Below are 16,178 nucleotides of genomic sequence, written 5' to 3' on the forward strand. Positions count from 1 at the left end.
CGAACATAAACCACTCAGTGTTCACCCTTGGAGCCAGAGTGGGGTGGCTTCTGCTCAAATTGCATAACTCCAAGGGCACCGCACTCTCCTTTGAAATACCACACGGACAAAATAAGATGGAATGAACTGTAGTTGAGTAGACCCAGAAGAATGTCTTTTAAAAGTTCTGTGGGAAATGGTTCAAGAGAAGGTGGAAATGAAAAGGGAGAGCACTTGGCATTCTCACTGGGATTATGGGAAGTAGGGCACGAGGGCCATCAGAACAGGGAGAGAAGAAATGAATGACTTTCTCAGGTTTGGGAGGTTGTGGTGGGGGTGGATGGTGCGTGTGTGTGTGTGTGTGTGTGTGTGTGTGTAGGGGGGTGTCCTTTGTGTTTTTCTAAAGGAAAGCAAAATAATTCACTTCTTTCAATGGCAGATACCTTCTGGACCAATCCACAGATAAAACTGTCCTTGATTGAGAAAGATGAGGGTCAGGAGGACTGCACTTTCCTTGTGGCCCTGATGCAGAAAGATCGAAGGAAACTCAAGAGGTTTGGTGCCAACATGCTGACCATTGGCTATGCCATTTACCAGGTGGGTAGGAACCAAGCTGAGCTTTAGAGCCCACCGCCTATGTCCTGGATTCTCAGCCACATGCCCGAGACTCAATGGTCAGTCCCCAAACTGTGTCCAAATACCCAAGACCAGTGACCCTCCTTATAGAACCACCCTCTTACGTTCCCACTGCAGAGCCCCCGCAAAGACGAACACCTGAACAAAGACTTCTTCCGGTACCATGCTTCCCAGGCCAAAAGCAAAACGTTCATCAACCTGAGAGAAGTCTCCGACCGCTTCCAGCTGCCCCCTGGGGAGTATATCCTGATACCCAGCACTTTTGAGCCCCATCAGGAAGCTGATTTCTGCCTGAGGATCTTTACGGAGAAGAAAATTATCACCCAGTGAGTAACAGGTTCAAGAATCCCTCTTCATTTAGTGGTTCAATCCCCGAGAAGTCACCAGGGGACTGTTGGAGCCTTGACCCCTTTCTTCTCTTCTCCACGATGCACCTGAGACAGCAGGCAGGAAGGTCTCTTAACCCATTTGCAAAGTGGGATACATTTCTATTTTGGTTCTGCTCCTTCCTTCCCTCAAACAGGCCACTGAAAAGCTGCTCTCTCCAACCACTTCCAGAATCATGCTCACCAGACCCCCTCGGGTGGAGCGCTTCATTTTCCAAACTCTATGTCCAAGAAGCTTCTGGAGCGGGACCCACATTTAGAAATGCTAGGACTTATTTCTGAGCAAAGTGAAGGGGGGTGGCTATTACAATGACCAGTTCCTTCTAGAACACGTTTCTAGAAAGTTTCTAGCATGACCTGCTCTTTCAGCGTCAGTTAATAAATATTGCCAAGTTGTTTGGGGTCGTCGGTCTCAGCCTAGGGACAGTGATGCCATCAGCTAGGAACATCTGAGGGCACTCTCCTGGGCCTGTACTCCCTTTGGGGAGCCCCCCCAGACGGTTCCCCAGCTGGAGCCAACGTTGAGGGCAGACGCATCTCAGCAATGACCCAGGGAACCTGGAAAGGACAAGGTTTATTGCTCACAGGTTCTGGAAGATACACAGCACCCCTGGAGTCACACAGCAATATCTTGAGGGGAGAGAGAGAGAGAGAGAGAGCGAGCGTGCGCACAGGCCTGGGGTTCTGCCTTTATTGGGGTCGAGGGTAGGAGCCTAGAGTTTCAAAAAGGGTCACTATTGGTGAATTAAAATGCTTGAAGGCAAAGGAAGCAGTGGGTCAAATGGTCTACCGGAGCTTTCTAAAAAAAGGGGCAACCTCATGGGTGGGGTAGCTGGGCTTTTTATCTAGCCATGTCGCTCACGATGTGTTTATTTGAGATGAGGGTCTTTGAAATGGATGCCTCGACAGTCCAGAACGTAATGTCAGGCGCTTACAATCACCAAAGCCAATGGTCAAGTGCTTACCTGACCCAAGGCTGCCCTCCATTTTATACACCCGACTTTCTGCCGCCTCCCCTTTGCAGCGTCTTAGCAAAAAATTAGACCATATCAGATACTTCTAAGAAAAAATTTCCCGTTGCTGCCCTTTTCGCCATCAGGGCGACGTTCTAGCGGCATTCGAGGGATCGCAGAGAATTCTGTATTTGAGCTAGATGCACCCCCCCACTGAGGACCGACCTGAGAAAACAAGATGGAGTCAGCGGTGACTTCGTGGCCTCCGGTTTTATCTTGTTTCGTGGCATGGAGTTGGACTGGTGGCGGGCGTTGAGAATACTCTCAGTTCTCAAGTCTGGCTGGGTTTCCCGAGCTGATTACAAAAGGCGTGGTTCTTTCCCATCAGCTAAATAGGGGCAATAAGATTTTAAATTTTTTTTAAAAAATCCTGCTGGAGAGCTGTCCTCCGGCCTTCTCCCAGATGCCAGTGCAAGCTGAGGGTACATTTCCCCGTGTCTGTTTACGCAAGAGCACCTGTACGAGCCCCGTGTCTGTTCACGCAAGAGCACCTATACGAGAGGCGTGAAGATGGGCGATTTTTGTGGGCAGCCATAACAAGAGAGGGAAACCAGGCTGTGCCCATCCCTCATTTTATGCTCCCTGCCCCAGCAGTGGGGTGAGATCAGAGCCCGGGCATTCATAGAAGCCTCACACATGGCAGAGCTAGGGTCCATACTCACGTTCGCCCTGAACACAGTACTTGAACTTTCTTTTTAAATATTTATTTATTTTTGAGAGACAGAGAGAGACAAAGTGTGAGCAGAGAAGGGGGAGGGAGAGAGAGAGGGAGACTCAGAATCCAGGCTCCAGGCCGTCAGCACAGAGCCTGACGTGGGGCTCGAACTCATGAACCGTGAGATCACGACCTGAGCCGAAGTCGGACGCTTAACCGACTGAGCCACCCAGGGGCCTCCAAACGAAGTACTTTCGTCTGCTGTGATCTTGAGCATACACACCAGCTCCGTAGCTCAGTAACTGAAGAACCACAGTGACCTCTACTGCCATTGGCCTCGTCCTCTTGAGAGGATCTTAAACAATTTAAAAAGTTCTGGAAGGGTTCTCTTGTGTATGCCCAGGGGATGGCCGGGACCCCAACGGGGTCAGGAGTCTGGCCTCCTTTGTCGCTCTTATCTGCAAAGTCCCACTAATTTAAATTAGTCCTTCCAGACTCTTCCCTGAAGAGCCTTCACAAGGACTCAGTCTGCAGTTCCTAATGCTACAGGCAGCGGCCAGTTCTGCCCCCCCCCCCAATCTGGGCTCCATTTTAATGTTTGATTATGGGTCTTCCCTCTGAATTTTTAGCAGTTTTCCTTGGGGAGTGCTTCGAGTTTCCTCTGTAAGATTGGATTCTCCCAAATGTTTTCGTCTCACTAAAAGCTGAAGCCCCCTCCTGCTGCCAATATTATTGCTTTCCAAACACTATTGGTTCCCCTAAATATGTGAACAGCAACCTTTCCATTAGTTCTCCTCTTTTCCCCAAACATAGGCACGTACACACACAGCCCAACCCTCAGTTCATAAATATCCCTTGCGAAAGCGCATCCAGGAAACAGGCGGTGGTAGCTGGTAGTTTCTTTTACTTCTAGAAGTCCAGGATTTACGAGTTCTCCTTGGCTGATGGCTACACTGCCTCCCTCTCATTTTTGTGCTGGGCAGGGTCTGAGTGATAGGGGAGAGAGAGGGAGGTCAACGCAGGGGGTCTGCAGACCCTGTGACACATAAACATCATGGAAAAAGAAGGGCTTCAATGGGCCAGAGCCTTCCAAGCCCTCTGGGGCCCCGTTAGTGCTGCAGATCCTAGGGAGGAAGTGAATCCACAAGTGAGTCGGTGTGTTTTCTGCCCCCCTCCCCGCCCCACCCAGGGACATGGATGGAGATGTGAACATTGACCTTCCCGAGGTGAGCCTTCTCATGTTACTCTGGAGGGTGGGATTCAGTGTCTGTCCTGAAAGCTTCTTTCAGTCACAGCATCATTCAAAACTTCGGAGTTTGGGGAGTGTCTTATCTGCGATCAGGTAAGTACCTCGATTCTAACCTCCTGGAGAAGAGGCTTTGTACCTTCTAAGTCTTTCGTATGCCTCCAGGACCAGGCACGGGGACGAGGTAGGTGCCCGGAAGGAAGCTCTGTTTGGATCGATCTTTCTCTGTGCTAACCAACTCGCTCTGTTCCCTGAGAGGTGGCTGCTGCCTCCGAAGGGGATGAATTATCTTTAAAGCGCGTTCAATTTAAGAAAAATAAGCGATAAGAAGAAAACGAGAGTAGCTGGTGGATTCTTTCACAGCGGACTTAGGGCAACATGTTACTTCTTCCTGACGATACGTGGGTGGGGAGGGGGAGAGGGAGGGGCGGGTTTTATACTTGTCCAAGGGCTCTAAGACTTTCGAGAGGTGCTGAGGTGTAGCCGGAACAGTCTGACGCTTCCCAAGTCAGCTCGGATCCGCACAGGACAAAACACCCAAAACATTTACTGAGCTCTTTCCACGCACGAGGCCCTGGGCTCCCGGCTAGAGACAGACTCCTGCCCTCAAAGAGTTTACCACCTGTCAACACAGATGGTGAAGCAAGTAAGAGTCAAGCAGTCAAGAGTGGTGAGGGTCAGACGGGGGGCTGTGGCCACCCTGGCCGGGACCCCAACTCGGTCAGGATTCTGGCCTCCTTTGTCGCTCTTACCTGCAAAGTCCCACTAATTAGTCCTTCCAGACTCTCCCTCTCAAGAGCCGTCGCAAGGAATCAGGCTGCCGTTCCTAATGCCACAGACGGTGGCCACTTCTGTCCCCCACCCCCACCCCGCCCCACACAGCAGCGAGGTCCCAGCGTATCCCACGGGGCCACACCGTCTCCAGGGCGGGCCTCTTTTTCTCTTGCTATCTCTTTGGGAAAGCAAATGCCAAGTTCCTTTCTCGTGGGGCCCAACGTGAGTTCCTCTGGTTGCTTTTTTAGCCTCCGAAGCCGACTCCAGCTGGCCAGGAGACAGACGAGCAACTGCAGTTCCGGGCCCTGTTTGAACAAGTTGCCGGCGAGGTAGGGCTGGCCGCAAGCTGCACTCGGCCTTGACCCTCTGCAGAGCTCAGGGGCCTGCTTTCCTCCGCCCAGGGATGCAGCAGGGTGCTGGTCAGCAACGCCTCCCGGGGGCCTGGTGGGCCTAGTTCCAACGTGAGGCCAGCCCAGGTCACTTGGAAGACCAGCCCCAGTCCCTTGAGAGGCTCTCAGGACCGCCTCCCCCACCGCACTCTCACGCCGGTCTGCCACTGTCCGTGGGGTAATAGCACCCAAAGGAGCTCAGCCCGGCCCTGAGGCGTTCCGTGAAAGGCTAGAGACAGCTTGGAAGATGTGGCCCATTGAACTCTACCCATAGACCACCGCCATTAAAATGTTCTCTCTGCTCCGGGGGAGGGTGGTGCTGCTTGGACGTCACCGTTAAATTACAAACATGATTTCTGTCCAGTGACATCAGCAGCGTGACCGGGTTTGGCAGCTCGGGCCGGGGCCAGCCACTGGGGAAGGAGAGGATCTGTCCCTCACCTCCCGCTCTCTGACCCCGACCCCATCCCTGCCCCCTCAGTACTTAGCTTGTTTGTTGGGGGCCCTGGGTATCTCCTGGCCCGGCCTCCTCCGTTCTCCTAGAAACTGTCCCCACCTGTGTTCCCTGGTAGCCATAAATAGAGTTAACCATTTCATGGCCGGTGCTAATGACCTCATTAGCTTCCTGCTCCAATGGGTCTCCTGAATCGTAAAACCCGTGTGACTCCTGCCCCTGGGGTCGAAGCCCTAACAGTGGGATTTCAAGCAGTGCCATAAACGGGAGGTCAGGGAGACCTGGGGACAACAGTCTGGGTGGAGAAAAGTGGGGGCCCGTGCAGGCAAAGCGGCCATCCGTTCTCCTTCCGGGGCTGATTGGCCGGGTGGGGAAGGGAGTGAATGGTTAACTTCCGGCATCTGATGCCATCCGGAGGACGGGCCTGGGTGAGCAACCCCTCCCAGAGTAGGAGGGACAGAAGTTGCTGGAACTGGAGATCCGGGTTGGAAAGGGAAGTGAGGAATGTTGCAGGAGATTCTCTCAAACTGTATTGACGACCAAAAAACACCTGGGCCTCAGAAGCTCCGGGGTGGAACCTGGGCAGGTGTGTGCGGAAGTAACTTCACAGGTGATTGTTTCGCATGCTGGTTCAAAATCCTGGACAGAAGGAGCCCTAAGTCCACGCTGCTCAGTCACGTACAGACACATCGCCTGAGCATCCTGGGAAAATGCAGATTTCCTCACCAGGAGGTCAGGGGCGGGGCCTGGACCTCCCCATCTCTAACCAGCTTCTCAGTGTCCTCGATGCCGAGATTTAGCGCACTGAGCACACGGCCTTAGAGAAGCGGTTCTGAAATTCACCCTGGAGGTTTTGAAAACAATCCATGGGAATAATCCATGCCCGCATTTCTAATACTCTCCAGGCGGTTCTGCTGCACAGAGGCTTGGAGAACCAGACATCAATGTGCTCTGACATAAGCACCTGGGAACTTTAGCTCAGTGGGGAAGCTTGCCTTGTGGGGCCCAGCCTTCCCGTCCTTTCTGGGTTGGCCATCGTCCCTGAGAAGTTCAGCAGGCTGCAGTCACTCACGACGTGGGCACATGGGCCCGTGGCAAGGTCCTTGAGGGCCGGGCTATTGCTTGAGCCAAATCAAGCTCAGAACTGGAAACAACTCACAAAGAAGGTGCTATGGGCCATCAAAAGCAATTGTCTCCCCTCCCACAGGACATGGAGGTAACTGCAGAGAAACTGGAATATGTTTTAAATGCTGTGCTGCAAAAGAGTAAGTGCTCATACCCACCACCCATCGGGGACCCCAGGGCTCCTATGGAGGGGACGTGTGACCTGTGACTGCATACCTCCTGGCTCTCCTCCAGCTCTCCCAGGTTCCCTGCTTTCCAGGGCTGGCCTTAGGTAGACTTTAAAAATAGCTTTTGTTGTTTCTTTCCTGATTACAAAAACGAAGCCAGTTCTGGCAGAAAATTCTAAAATATTCAGAAAAGCCCCACGACAATGACCAAAGCCACCAATAATCAACTGCCCATAAATAAGCACTGTTAAGATACGTGTGTGTATCTTCATGTATGTGTATAGTGTATGTCGTCTGTATCTCTCAGTGTGTGGATATATGTGCACACACATAATTGTCATTAAATTATAGATCCAATTTTCATTTATTTTTTATTTTTTTAATGTTTATTTATTTTTGAAAGAGAGAGAGAGAGAAAGAGAGAGAGAGCGCGAGTGGGGAAGGGGGCAGAGAGAGGGGGGGACACAGAAACCGAAGCAGGCTCCGGGCTCTGAGCTGTCAGCGCAGATGCGGGCTCGAACTCGTGAACCTCGAGATCATGACCTGAGCCGAAGTCGGATGCTCAACCGACTCAGCCACCCAGGCGCCCCTTGACAATTTTATTTTTTAATGTCCCACCTTTGAGATATAATTCGCCTACTATACAATTCACCCCCGACGGGTTTTAGGATGTTCGGAAAATTGTGCGACCACCACCAAGTTTGGAACGTTCCATCACTCCAAGAAGAAACCCTGTACCCAGTAGCTGTCACTCCCCATCGCCCCCATCCCATGGCAACCACCTATCTACTTTCTGTCTCTATTAGGCTGGCCTGTTCTGGACTTTTCATATAAAAAGAATCCTGTGGGGCGTCTGGGTGGCTCAGTCGGTTAAGCATCCGACGACTCTTGATCTCAGCTCAGGTCTTGATCTGAGGGTCGTGAGTTCAAGCCCCGTGTTGGGCTCCACGCTGGGCATAAAGCCTACTTAGGAAAAAAAAAAAAATCATGTAATAGGGAGTCCTTTTTCATGGGTTTCTTTACTTAGCATAACATTCACAAAATCTATCCACATTGTAGTATTTACCAGGATCACTGCATCCCTTTTTGTGGCCAGATAATGTTTCGTTGTAAGAATATACCAGGTGTCGTTTATTCCTCACGGGGAGACATTTGCATTGTTGCCCCTTTCCGTTCTAAATGTTTGCCATTATTAATGACCAAATGATAAAAAAAAAAAAATCTTAATTTGTAATTCTTTGCTTGGGAGTCTTAAAACTAGGATAAGGAATGGAAAGATATTCCCATTTTTAAGGCATCTTTTTTATATTTAGCAAATTTTCCTCACAAAGGGCCCTGTCAGTTTCCACTGTCACCAGCATCCTGGGAGTGACCACGTGTCCCCCTCACCAGCCCCAGATCTGACCACACCGTAGGACTTCCAGCAGCTGGAAATAGGTTTATCTTATCACATGTCCCATGAATTCTGCTTTCGTGTGTGATTTCAGAAAAGGACGTCAAATTCAAGAAGCTCAGCCTGATTTCCTGTAAAAACATCATTTCTCTAATGGACGTATCCTTCCAAATTCATGGGCAGAAATAGCTGTGCTTTCCTGCGGTGCGGACCTTTCTAGAATGTGGCCTCCTTCACGGGTAGGATAGGCGTCTCCTCGGGGAACAACCCAAGATGGCCGCCCCTAGAATTGGAACCGAATCAAGAGGCCCGAACTGGCCAGTGGGGGGAAGGTTTTGAAGGGACTTGGGGATCTTGTTACCACTTTGGGGTCCCCTCTAAGAGAATAAAGGGAGTTTTTTTTATAATGTGCTTTTTCGAGCCTTCTGGTGCCCTCCCCATCTCACCCCTGCAGTTTTCATTCTTCAGAGATGCATGGTTTGTAATTAAGCCGCCTCCCTAAGAGCCCTGGATCTGTGTCCCCAGTCCCCCGGGCCAGCCCCTTGCCCCTTCGTCTCTGGAGTCCTACGAGGCACCGGGTTGAAACCCGGCTCACCTGCCTTCTTCCCTTCCTTCCTTAATGCTCTCGGCACAGACCAGCGGCAACGGGAAGCTGGAGTTCGCGGAGTTCAAAGTGTTCTGGGACAAGCTGCAGAAGTGGACAGTAAGTAACCCGGCCAGGGCCTGGCCTCTGGGGATTGCGCGAGCCTAGAGCAGGAGGGGGTTCTAAACGGTCAAGGTGCTGCCGGCCAGGAGAGGGCAGAAGGGAAGTAATTATGGTGGAATTTCCATTCCCAAGATCACGTCTCAGGCTTAGCAAAGTACCACAGCGCTGGCGCCCAAATTGAAAAGGGAAATCACAGGGACCCGCCTGCATTGAAGGCCTCACCCGACCCTGTGAGGAGTCTGTCCTCCCTCGAGGGCTGTCACTGGCTGGCGCCCCTGGGTGCCCTCTGGTTCTCAATGCCTCTGTCCTCCCTGTAGAACCTGTTCCTTCAGTTCGACGCTGACAAGTCTGGCACCATGTCCTCCTATGAGCTGCGGACCGCCCTGAAAGCCACAGGTAAAGAAAAACCTAGAAGAGACTAGAAGCCACTTGCTTCTGGTGCCCTAGAGGGTGGCCGGTCTTTAACCTGAGTTCATGCTTCTTTTTTTTTTTTTTTTTTTAATTTTTTTTAATGTTTATTTATTTTTGAGACAGAGACAGAGCATGAACGGGGGAGGGTCAGAGAGAGAGGGAGACACAGAACCCGAAGCAGGCTCCGGGCTCCGAGCTGTCGGCACAGAGCCCCACGCGGGGCTCGAACTCGCGAACCATGAGATCGTGACCTGAGCCGAACTCGGAGGCTCACCCGACTGAGCCACCCAGGCGCCCCTGAGTTCATGCTTCTTAAGAGCACAGCCCTGTCAGTGCCGGAGGCAGGCCTCGGGCTCAGGACTCGCTCCCGCACACCGGGACCCGTGTTTTAAACTGCTGTGCAATATTGGAGTCTTTCAAATGTACCCACTGGGGCTGAACTTAGCCTCACCCCCTCTCTCAGCCTCTGGCCGAGCTTCCTGGGGGCTCGTGTGGCCCTTTGGTGGCAGGCCGTGGTGCTTCCAAGCCTCTAATTGCACTTTAGGACAGTGATTATCATGGACGAGGCAGGGCACGCCGATCCCACGGTTGGGGGTCACAGATTTCCTCCGCCATCTGCCACCCTGTCCCTGGCTTTGTCACCAGCAGACTGAATCCAAACCAGATGATTCAGTCCTAACATCTACGAGCTCCCTACGCAAAGGATGGGATCCAGGGGGCGTCTCTCATCCCCCCGCAGTCCCCACCATGGCGGTCTGAGTGTCTGGGGTTGGCCGTCCTTTGCACGTAGCCGTGGCCTTGAGGCCACTGCAGCCCACAGCCCCTGCCAAGCTGCGTGGTGCTTCTCACAGAGCATGCCTCACAGACAGGCCCCCCCCGGGCCCTGCCAGAGTTTTTAATGTGGTTCCCTCCCAGGTAAACCAAACATCCAGAAACATCGTCAGCTAGTGGAGACATGCAGTGTTTGAGGACGGCGGCCCCCCGCTGGGCCTGAGAACCCCCACTTTGCGGACAGAGCGCCGGGCGCTTCCCGAAGGTGCGCCTGCCCGCGGGGCCCGGCCTTTGACGGGCTGGGGTCTCCTCGCTCTTGCCCGCAGGCTTCCAGCTGAGCGGTCGCCTCCTGCAGCTGATTGTCCTCAGGTACACAGATGAGAACCTCCAGCTGGGCTTTGATGACTTCCTCAACTGCCTGGTCCGGCTGGAGAACGCAAGCCGTGAGTGTCGTCGGGGCTGCGCCCCCTGGGCCCCCAGGAGGGGGGCCACGACCCCTAGGCTCCCTTCCAGGAGCTGGTGAGAGATTACCTGCCAGAAATCCTGGCGAGGACAGGCCACAGACGGCTGTCATCGTGTGATCTCTGCGCTGCGTGTGGTTAACTGAGGGGTGGGGGTGGGGGCGTCTTCGTGCACGACCCGTGGGTTATGGGCCCAGCACATTTCCGCTTGCTAAGAGCCATTCTCCTTGCGTGCATTCACAGTGTCCTCGTGGGAGGACAGGGCCACGGGTGGGGGTGGGGGGGGGGCTCCTGCCTCTTATCTGAGGAAGGCCCCATCTGAGGTCAAATCTATCACAGCACACAGAACCAAGGGAGTCCCTCCCCTTCTCCCTCTCCCTCCGTCCCCCTCCCTCCACCCTACCTTTGTGTCTTGTACTCAACACTGTCTTGTCCAAACACTTGTCTGAACGCTGACCCAGTTACCCCAGACAAGAGTCGTTACCTCAACAGATTATGTGCAGGGGGTCCTTAGGGCTTACGGTTTCTCGTCACACTGTCACAAAGTTGAAGCTGAAAGAAACGCATCCGAGGGCTTGTAACCCAGGACCGGGGTGGCGAAATGCACTGGCGCACAGGGCCCCGCACCCCTGAGGAGGCCCGCGCTTGGTTTAATGCTTTGACGTCGCCATCTTGAATTTTAATCATTTTTGTACAGGGGGCCCCATGTTTCCGTTTTGCGCTGGGCCCCACAGATCAGGGCCCCGTTCTGCTTGGCATTTTCTAAAGGGTGCTCGCTTAGGTGACTTCAAGGCACTCGTTAAACCAAGGCAGGGTCCGTGCTCCTCGGTTCTAGGGCGCTGGGGCTCCCCCCTCGGCTTCTTTTGTGCCACTTAGGTCACAGGTGATTCCCTGCTGAGGCCTGTCTCCACCAGGCTGTCATCCCTGGGAGGGCTGGGCTTAGTAGACAAGCAAGACACTTCTGCTGGCTGATCGTGGTGCTTTGAGAGAGGCAAGCAGGTCCTTGGCCTTGTACGCCAAGCCGGGAGGTTGCGCCTTCTGTAGGCGGTCACAAGCAGCTGGTAAGAGGTACATTTTAGGAAGGCGTCTCCCGAAAGATCGTCACTTAGTACAATTACGCAGTGGCCAAAACCAACCTAAAAATAATGAGGCTTGGTAGCTTCTCTTCTCTCAACTGCCCCTGTCCTGAGTCCCCTTGGGCCGATCCTTCCCAGCAAGGGGTGCTCAACGTGTTCTTACAACGGAGGACTATTAGGGAGAAGGTACGGTTGCCCCAACACCCTCGACTCTGGGATCCTCGTTAAATTCACCATCTGGAGACCATTTTTAAAATATCAAGGCTAGGGTTTTACCCCAGGATCATTTAAACTTTTTACTCTAGAAATTTTTACTCATACATAGGTAGAAAGAATGACAATCGGTCCCCATGTGCCCTGCACCAGTGTTTCCAAACTTTGCCACCCACTACAAAGCCCCTCCCCGCCCCCGGGGAAGGGCTAGCATTTTTTGATGACCTGGGAGTGTGGGGGCGGGGGGGGGGGGGGGGGGGGACGGGCACAATAGGAGAAGGGGATTAAAAGAAAAAATAATGTTTTGTGATGACCAGGCTGCCCGGGAGGCCAACTGAATAGAATCCGGGGGGTGACACACAGTGTCAGTATTTATAAAAATTCCCCCAGGGAGTTCTAGGGCCTTATACCAGCTTCAGCAACGATCGTTCTGCTGATCTTTCAGACGTCCTTCTAACGCATCCTTTTTTCCTGAATTATTTAATAACAGACCTCAGAAATTGAGTCCCTTCCCCTGTCGATATCTCTGACAGGTAGGCTCTCAGCGAGCCCTCAACCTCATCTAAGACCTGGCCCCTGCTCAACTTCCGCAGGCCGTCTTTCCACGTTGGCTTGCCGGTCTCGGGATGTACCCAACTGCATTGGGCTGTCGGGCCCTGTCTGTTTTGTTCTAGGACAGCCACCCTTCCCCCCTTTTGCTGTATTTCTCAAGTTCCCGGGTGACTCTCAGGGGAAGCCGGGGTTGAGTGGCTCGGCCACTTTGACTAAGATGGGGAGTCTGAGGCCCAGAGAGGAAAGTAACCCCCAGGTTACTCGGCGCGTTAGCCATGGCGCTTAGAGGGCTCTCTGTCCTACCTTTGCTCCTATGTGTGGGAGCAGCTGGGGGCTCATGTTCTTGTAAGGGGCTCATGGAGGCTGAACGGCTCTCAAGACTCAGGCAAAACTTTACGTACGTGTGTTCTTTCTCTGGGAAGGAGGTCCATAGATTGCAGGGGATCGGTAGCTCCCCAAAAAGTTAGCATAGGGGAGATGTTTGGGGCCCGGGAGCTGGCCGGCTGACTGGCACATTGTAGATGACAACAGGTGCCACCCAATGGTAAGGCCACCAGCTCCGCCATCCCAGGAATTCAAGAGCCTCCCCCAGGCGCGAGAGATCCCCGCGGAGTCAGCCTGAGTCTGGCCTGCTGTTCTAGAAGACCCGTGCTCACCACCAGATGGAGCAGTTCCTCCACCAGCAGCCCGGCAGGCCCCAAGGTCACAGGAAATCCTTGAACCTGTTGAAGCAACCGTCCCCACAATGATGCCTTTCTCATGTCTCTCCCCGTTAGGGGTGTTCCAGGCGCTCAGTACAAAGAACAAGGAGTTCATTCATCTCAACATAAACGAGGTAGGAACCGGCCAGCGCGAGGCAGAGCCCATGCTGTGTAAACGTTTGCTGAATGCGCGACTGAATGTGAAGTTTACACTGAGCCACGGGGGCAGTGACAACAGTAAACTTGCTAATATGTTTAGGGACCCGTCGGTTAGCAGTCCATGCGATCATTGCCATAGCCCTGGGAGCTAAGGATTCATAGCATCCCCGTTTTGCAGAAGTGGAAACTGAGGCATAAAGAGCTTAATCACCTGAACAGAGTGAGCCAGCAAACCTTGACTTCTTCTCTGCCTTCTGCCATACGGGTTCCTCAGCCTGTCTGCCTTCCAGCCTCCAATTTGTTCACTCCCCTTGCTCACGCTGTCCTGCGGGTCTCATGATTCTATGCACACGCGCGCACACACCTCAGAAACCCTGAGAAGGACACAGCTTGTGCCAGTGACAGGGGCTGACCACAGCCAAAGCGATGGAGGGCAGAACACGGATCAGAGTTTCAGAGGCTCGGAAGGGGCGCCCCAGGTGTAGACAGTCCTCTCCCCGCTGCCCAGAGCGTGGTCTGCCGACCCGCAGCGTGGGCATTACCGAGAAATGCAGAGGACCAAGCCCCACCCCCGACCTGCCGAGTCAGATCTTGTTTTAGGAGGATCCCCAGGGATTCCTACATGTACTAAGGTTTGCGAGTGCTGGCTGGTCATCCTCCTGCCCCAAGGCAGGGAGGGAGAAAATTATGGAGCGCTTTCCTCCAATGGTTCCCACGATTTTTATTTCCCGTTATTTTCCTTTCTCTCCCCGTGTCTTCCGCTCCAGCTCTGCCTTCCCTTGAACTTAACAGTAGCAGAGGAGGCAGCCTGTGTCTCCTTCCCATCCTTGGGCCCTTTCCCTCCCCTCCCTCTTTCACATTCACACCGGAGACACCCGGCTCCTTTCCAAATTCAACGGCAACTTTGGATTTGGGTTGCATTTTACTGACTATCAAGATGGAGAGGTTGATGGCCGTGTGGGCCGTGCTTTGACGCATTCACCTGCCCTGTGCCTCAGTGTCACCATCTGCAGAGAGATCAAGGCCTCAGCCTGAGGATTCCAAAGAAAGATGTGCATACTCACCCTGTGCGTATCACACAAGAGGGACTCCTAGACAGATTTCTCAGTTTCGTCAGGGTTTGGCCTCTGCTAAGCCAGGGACACTTTCCGCCTGTCCCCAGTGCGGGAGGGAGAGTGGGCAGGTGTGGTACTCAATACCCTCTTAGCCAAAGGCCTCAAAGCCAAAGGCCACCAGAAGCATGATAGAAGCATCCCACTGCCTCAGCGTCAAGGCGTCATTTCCAAACCGAGCGACCACAGGTGTGGGGGCTGGAACGAGCTCTCTCTCCTGTCTGCCCTCCCCTCTGCAGACCCAAGCCATCTCGTGTAAGTTCCTGCCCCCGGCCCCTGTTGTTCACCTCCAAGACAACAGGGAGATGTCGAAGATCTTTGAGTCTTCTCCCTCTCTCTCCCTTCAAGCCCATCATCCTCAACTCCAGCGGCACATTAGCATCACCTGGGGGAGATTTCAAAACCCCAGTGGCCTGGCCATGACCCAGACCAAATAAGTCCAAATCTCTCGGGGTGGGGCACAAGCATTGATACATTTTCTTAGAGGGTGGGGGAGGGAGAGAGAGAGAGAGGATGGGAGAGGGGCAGAGGGAGAGGGAGACAGAATCTCAAGTAGGCTCTACACTCAGCACGGAGCCTGAGGTGGGGCTCGATCCCAGAGCCCTAGGACCATGAGATGCTTAACCGACCGAGCCACCCAGACATGCCCAAGCATTGATATTTTTTAAATTCCCCGATGAGTCCAATATACGGCCAAGTTCAAGAGCCACAATTGGGATCCCCCCTCCCATCCACCTAGGTAACGATGGATCCTTGCCCTGCCGGGTTGGCCCCACCCACAGTTACTCTGCTAACAGAGCCTGTGCGTCATCCTTCACCAAGCCGCCTTCCCTGACCCTGGCCTCGGCACGTGCTTGCCCAGGAAGAGGGGCAGAGAGGAGAGAAAACAACGTCCCACACAAGCACGGTCCCCCACGTCACCATGCTGTGATAGGAAAGCTGGGCTGGGGGGCGGGGAGGCAGAGGCAGGATGGAGGAAATGAGAATTGCATGCAACTTCTCCACCAGCTCACTTGTAAAGAGCCCGGATGCTGAGCCCGCAGCCTCCACATGATGGAGGACCACCTGTGTCCTCACCTCGAGGGGGGCCCTCGTCCAAGAGGAAACGGCTGAGGAGCCTCAGGAAGGCTGTCTGCTTTGCCAGGAGAAAGCACACTTCCCTCTCTCTCTCACCGTCTGCACTTGACTTGAGCCAATTCAGAACTCAGGACCTCTGGGAAAACAAAGTGCTGAGGATTCTTTTTTTTTTTTTTTTTAATATTTCATGTCGAAGCAGAAGTCCATACTCGCAGGCAAGGCAATCGCATAGCAGAGTTGCCATGGACTCAACAAGCCAGTGCTGGCGGGGACCTAGAGGGATAACCAGCCCTTCTCTTTCTTTCTCCTTTTTGTTCCCAGTTCATCAAGCTGACAATGAACATCTGAGGCTTCCCTGGCAAGGACGCACTCTGTCCGGCTGAGTCTTGACTTCTGGACCACGAACTTCAGAACGTTTCTTGGTGTAGAGCTCTCCTCTCATGACCCAACCTTCTCCTCCCCCTGCCCCACCATCTTGATCTTGGAAGAATGAAATGGACACAGCTCTGACCTCGGATTTTATGCTATTTCTCTGTACAATCACTTCCCGAAGATGGCTGGTGCCTTACCTTCAGGTTCAGGCATTCCCCCTTCCTTCTCCGAACCTCTTCCCACTACTAATTATCCCAAGTGTAACTTGGTGCATAGAACCCTGGCTTCAACGGAGCATCCATCATTATACTCAAACATCCGACACAGGACAACGTTTTGGTTTTTGTTTT

General features: G+C 53.2%; 1 protein-coding gene across 2 annotated transcripts in view; it reads left to right on the forward strand.

The window, feature by feature from the left end:
- CAPN9 (calpain 9) overlaps positions 1 to 15,966 on the forward strand; it is a 43,876-nt gene extending 27,910 nt beyond the window's left edge. Inside the window, exons 10-20 of one of the 2 annotated variants that reach the window (XM_078434234.1) lie at positions 419 to 576; positions 733 to 941; positions 3,859 to 3,895; positions 4,938 to 5,018; positions 6,740 to 6,797; positions 8,312 to 8,376; positions 8,852 to 8,920; positions 9,241 to 9,319; positions 10,432 to 10,548; positions 13,184 to 13,242; positions 15,778 to 15,966. In XM_078434234.1, coding sequence (XP_078290360.1) covers positions 419 to 576; positions 733 to 941; positions 3,859 to 3,895; positions 4,938 to 5,018; positions 6,740 to 6,797; positions 8,312 to 8,376; positions 8,852 to 8,920; positions 9,241 to 9,319; positions 10,432 to 10,548; positions 13,184 to 13,242; positions 15,778 to 15,804 — 959 coding nt within the window. In that variant the 3' untranslated portion in view covers positions 15,805 to 15,966. Of the gene's footprint in view, positions 1 to 418; positions 577 to 732; positions 942 to 3,858; positions 3,896 to 4,937; positions 5,019 to 6,739; positions 6,798 to 8,311; positions 8,422 to 8,851; positions 8,921 to 9,240; positions 9,320 to 10,431; positions 10,549 to 13,183; positions 13,243 to 15,777 lie in introns of those variants that run through there. The other variant, XM_078434235.1, reaches the window with a different exon arrangement.
- The last annotated feature ends 212 nt before the right edge of the window (positions 15,967 to 16,178 follow it).

The sequence above is a fragment of the Panthera onca genome, chromosome D2 (genome assembly GCF_046562875.1).
Source record: "Panthera onca isolate mPanOnc1 chromosome D2, mPanOnc1 haplotype 2, whole genome shotgun sequence".
NCBI classification, from domain to species: domain Eukaryota; kingdom Metazoa; phylum Chordata; class Mammalia; order Carnivora; family Felidae; genus Panthera; species Panthera onca.